The 5,244-nt window shown below is 22.0% G+C and overlaps 1 protein-coding gene across 1 annotated transcript in view; it reads right to left on the reverse strand.

Moving 5' to 3' along the window:
* Nucleotides 1–1,785: 1,785 nt before the first annotated feature.
* The window catches only part of LOAG_18638 (guanine nucleotide-binding protein G(o) subunit alpha), a gene marked incomplete at both ends in the record, with an annotated part of 8,144 nt that continues 4,685 nt past the window's right edge, over nucleotides 1,786–5,244 (reverse strand). Inside the window, 4 exons of the mRNA XM_020451302.1 lie at nucleotides 1,786–1,973; nucleotides 2,375–2,528; nucleotides 3,478–3,607; nucleotides 4,325–4,453. Of these exons, the coding sequence (XP_020304925.1) occupies nucleotides 1,786–1,973; nucleotides 2,375–2,528; nucleotides 3,478–3,607; nucleotides 4,325–4,453 (601 nt within the window). The remainder of the gene's footprint in view (nucleotides 1,974–2,374; nucleotides 2,529–3,477; nucleotides 3,608–4,324; nucleotides 4,454–5,244) is intronic.

Below are 5,244 nucleotides of genomic sequence, written 5' to 3' on the forward strand. Positions count from 1 at the left end.
ATTATTATTATTATTATTATTATTATTATTATTATTATTATTATTATTATTATTATTATTATTATTATTATTATTATTATTATTATTATTATTATTATTATTATTATTATTATTATTATTATTATTATTATTATTATTATTATTATTATTATTATTATTATTATTATTATTATTATTATTATTATTATTATTATTATTATTATTATTGTTAATTATTCATTACAATTATAATAATTATTATTATTATTATAACGGAACTGGGAAATTTAAATACCTACAGTGCGACAAAGTTTTAAATAATGAATAAATTGATTACTCCAGCAAGAAATAGTTTAAATAGTTTTTAATGTTTCTTTGCTGTTTGTTTTATTTTTTTTAGCAAAAGGGAAAGATAAAGGAAGAAAATGGCATCAAATTCATTCATAATTTGTCATAACAGCAGGAGGTGATAACAACTGATAAAACAATTTCTCATTTATCACTTGTTCATTACTTTAACAGTTATGAAATTCATTAATGGCTTATCATCTCCACAAACTTTTTCGGATTTCTTGATGTCTTTTTTTTTATCATTGAAAACTTTTATTTCATATTAAACAATAAGCAAAAAAAAAAATTTTCACATCTAGACGTATATCATTACCTTTAAGTTTCATCTTCCGTTTCTTTTTATGGCTAAAAATTACAAGAAGATAATAGCAATAGCTAAAAGCATAATTGGATAAAGAATTTCAATTAATTGTCAAAGAAAATTAAATTTCGAATTCTTTCCATTTCTTGTTTTCCTTTTTTTCATTCTTTTCCCTTTCTAATATCGAAATAAATTACTACAAAATGATGCTAGAATTAATTATGCTCAAATAACGTTTAAAAAAAAAAAACAAAAACAAAAGTAAGGAAAAAGAAGAACTTCAAGACAATGACTACAAATTGTGAGGAATTGAAAGAGAAGTTTTTAGGAAAAAAGAAAAAATTAATTTTAGATTTCACCAAATAATTTATTAATTTGGAAAAAAATTTAATTTTGTAAAGTTTTTAGAAATTATTGCAGAATTTTCCGCTTTTTTTTCAAAAAGTTTTAATCGTGAAAAAAGTATCATTTTACAGTTCAGATGTTGTAATTCTTGCAATTAATAAATTAAATGGTAAAATTTGACTTGACAAATCAAATGAAAATTTGATATTTTGAGTTAAAACATGAAATGACTAATCGATTAAATAATTTGTTGCCGATCTAGGAATGAGTTCATTTGGAACATACACTTGATAGTACGACAATATATGACAATATATGGCAGGTAAGAATCGATCAAAGTTTCATTTCAAATTTGAAAAACTTCAAAACCCAAAAACAAAACAATTCACAAATTTGTTATTAAAAAATAAAGAAAAAAAATGTTTTTCGCGATTTTCACAAATTTTGGGAAAGTTGTTCAGCCTTTTTCTAAATCTTTGAAATATAAATTTCAAAAAAAAAAAACAAAATTGTTTTCTTTCTTTCTTTAAATCATTTAAGGTGCTATCAATTAATATGATAGAAAACGCATCAATAATTCAAAACTTGAAATCAATAATTTAAAATAAAAAAATGAAATGAAAACAAAAAAAAAGACAACTAATTGATATATATAATGAAAAACTTTTTTTTCTTAAAAAAAAAAAGACATTTAATAAATATGGCATGAAAGGAAAAACGATTAAAAAAAAATTGTATTTTGAAATTTTTTAAAAAAAAAAAAGGTGTAAAGAAAAAGAAGGGATATTGGCTTTTTTTTTCTTTTTATTTTAATAAAGACCACAACCCCTTAAATTATTGGCAATGATAACATCTGTGACAGCATCAAAGACGAATTGAATATTAGTAGTATCAGTTGCGCATGTCATATGACAATAAATTTCTTTGTTGGCTGATTTATTTTTGGCTTCAAATTGTGCTTGAATATATGCACTGGCTTCATGATAATCTTGTCGACCTGATTAAGAAATGAAACTAATTAATTAACAATTAACCATTGAAATTGAACGATTAACCATTCAAATGATTTCATGTAATAATTTTAATTAGAATTTGCTAATTTTTCATTTTATAATTTTGTAAAAAACTAACTTAATAAACAATAAAAAAATAAGTATGCTAAAAGTTGAAAATAGTGATTAGAATTGGAATTGAAAATAGATTAAATTAAATTAAAATATCAAAAAAAAGGAGTAGAAATGTATTAGAAAAATGATTGTAACAATGAAATTTAATTATTTTATAATGTTTTATTATACTTATATTTTTCCTAATCTTATCGTATTCCTGCACATGTCAATATCTATTCAGTACATACATCAAATAATATATTTATGAAAAATAGGAAAAGAAAAATACCCGAATATTCCGGAAAGCATATTGTTAACGGTGATTTCTTAATTTTCTCCTCGAATAAATCCTTCTTATTCAGGAATAAAATGATTGAAGTATCCGTAAACCATTTATTATTGCAAATTGAATCGAACAATTTCAATGATTCATGCATTCGATTCTGTAAATAAATTTATTATAAATTTCAAAAAAAAATAGAATAAAAATAATAACGTAAAAAAATAATGTCTGTAAAAATTTGAAAAAAAAGAAAAAAATTAAAGATAATAGGGGAAAAAAGGAACAAAGTTTTGTAATTTATAATTTGACATATTTCGGGTTAAAATAGAAATTTTGCTAGAATAAAATTAATTAATTATAACAAATTTGCTATTTTACATTCATTCCACTCATTTATATCTTTAATCTATGATTCTTTTTTTTTCGTTATAAATATTATTTCCTATTTCAACACGTTTTTTCATCCTTTTTTTTTTTAAATAATTTTATCAATATCAAAATTTAGCTTCAATTTTCGCCTGTTTTCTTTTTTTTAAATAATTAAAATTTTCAATTTTCCTTTCACAGCCAAAAAAAATTGTCTAAAACAGAAAAAAAAGAGGAAATAATAAAAACAAAATAAAAAAAACAAAAATTGAAAAATAATTGGGTAAAAACTTTTTTTCCTAAAATCAAAAAAATGATTAAAAATTAATAATTTAAAAGTAATTTTTTTTTGCTAATCATATTTGTTTTATTTGTGAAAACTTATTTAAAAATTAATCATTTCAATACATTCGTTAATTCTAATATAATGATCGATTTAAATTGATTTAATATTCGTCGATAATCGGTTAATCATTTCAATGAATTCACGATTCTTCTTTTTTCAATAATTGATTTTGCTATCAATTAAAAGATGTCAATAGCATATAATTTATTTGAAAATTTATTTGTTAAATTAATTGCAATTTCCTTTTTTTTCTCCTAAATTTCTGCCAAAATTATTAACTTTTCTCTCTTTTCCTTTTTTAACTTCCTTTTTCGTAACCATTAATTTAGTAATTAATTATAAATAATTAACCGTGTGTTCAAATTTTTACAAAAATAATCTTATAAAATTAATTTACCGTCGTTTCATCTTCATGTAATACTTGATCATATTCAGACATTGCGACACAAAATATAATCGCTGTAACATCTTCGAAACAATGAATCCATTTCTTCCGCTCTGACCGTTGTCCACCAACATCAAATAATCTAAAAATCCGAAGAAATGATGAATATTATCATTTATCTTATCAGCTTTACTATATAAATATCATTTATCAATTTTATCATGTGGGGTGACCGGCAACAACATCAATGTAATAAGCCGATAAATGGTAATATAAACTGATAAGTGACAATATTTAATAGCATTTTTCATTGTTTTTGCAAGATGACGCTATAACTTATATAAATTATTTATTAATTCTATCGTACTATATTACCACTTATCAGCTTTATCACATAAATGCTATCACTTATCAGCATTCTCTTACAAATATTACCATTCATCAATCCATCATACTAATATTATCACTCATCAGTTTTATCCCAAAAATTATTATTGCTTATTAGTTTTATCGGATATCATTCATTAGCTTTATCACATTTACCACATTGGTGTTATCACTTATCAATTTTATCACATGAATATTATAATTTGTCAATTTTATCACGTAAATGTTCAGTTAATGGAATGAAAACACTAATTACACATCGAATTAATAATTCCATTATAATTTATCCGCTATGATTAAATATGATCATTTATCAAAATTATCACAATTATTATGCCTTAAATCTTTACCATCAATAAAATTAGGACATTTCCCTTTCCAGCATAAGTCTATTTTAAATGAAAAAAATAAAAATTGTGGAGTAATTAAATTAAATTAGATATAAAGAAACAAAACCAAAAGACTAACTTACTTGAAATTGAGGTTCTTGAAAGTGAAATGCACCTCAACAATACCAGTGGTTTTGACCCGAGTTCGTAGAATATCCTGCTCGGTAGGTTGATAATTTGCTTGACCTAATCGATCCAAATCATCCAAAAAACTGGAATAATTAATAATATTTTCGTTTTTTTTTAAATTAATTCGATTATTTTCTTCTAAATATTTTTCTATTCATCTTTGTGTCTTTTTTTTTTTTTTTTGGAACACAAATAGAAAAAAGTTAATATTCCCAAAGTTAAGTATTTAGATTAAAGATTAATAAGTATTATTGTTAATTGAGATTTGAAAATTAACAGTTTCGTAGGTATAAAACAATCACTTTTCCTTTTTCTTTACCAAATCTTTCCATGTTATAACCAATAAAATTAATAATTAATATAATTATATAATAATAAAATCAATAATTAATATAATTAACACAATACATGTATGACTAATACGGGTAAGATTAAAATAATTAACAATTAATTATTGCTCATTTCATTCCTTTTCCTATTAGTAATTGAAATCAAATTGAAACTTCTTTCTTTTCAAAAAAAAAACAATCAGGAAAATTTTATAAATATGCTATTGGTGAAAAATTTTATTGTTAAATATTAAATAATTTTTATTCATACTTTTTTATTTTTCGCCTTTTTTTTTATTAAATAATTGACTTTTTGTTTTTAAAATTTGCTTCTATTTTTAGATTTGCTAAATAAATAATACTTTTGATTTAAATGCCCCTAAATTAATAATTAACAATGAGGCTTCATTTGCAAATGTTCAATTGCGAACGTATTATGATTTATATATATATATGTGTGTGTATGTGTGAGCGTGTGTACCTGTGTATGCATATATATGCATGTGTGTATGCAGATGTATGTATGTGTGTGTGTATACATGTGT

This window comes from Loa loa, assembly GCF_000183805.2.
Source record: "Loa loa unplaced genomic scaffold supercont3.415, whole genome shotgun sequence".
Taxonomy (NCBI): domain Eukaryota; kingdom Metazoa; phylum Nematoda; class Chromadorea; order Rhabditida; family Onchocercidae; genus Loa; species Loa loa.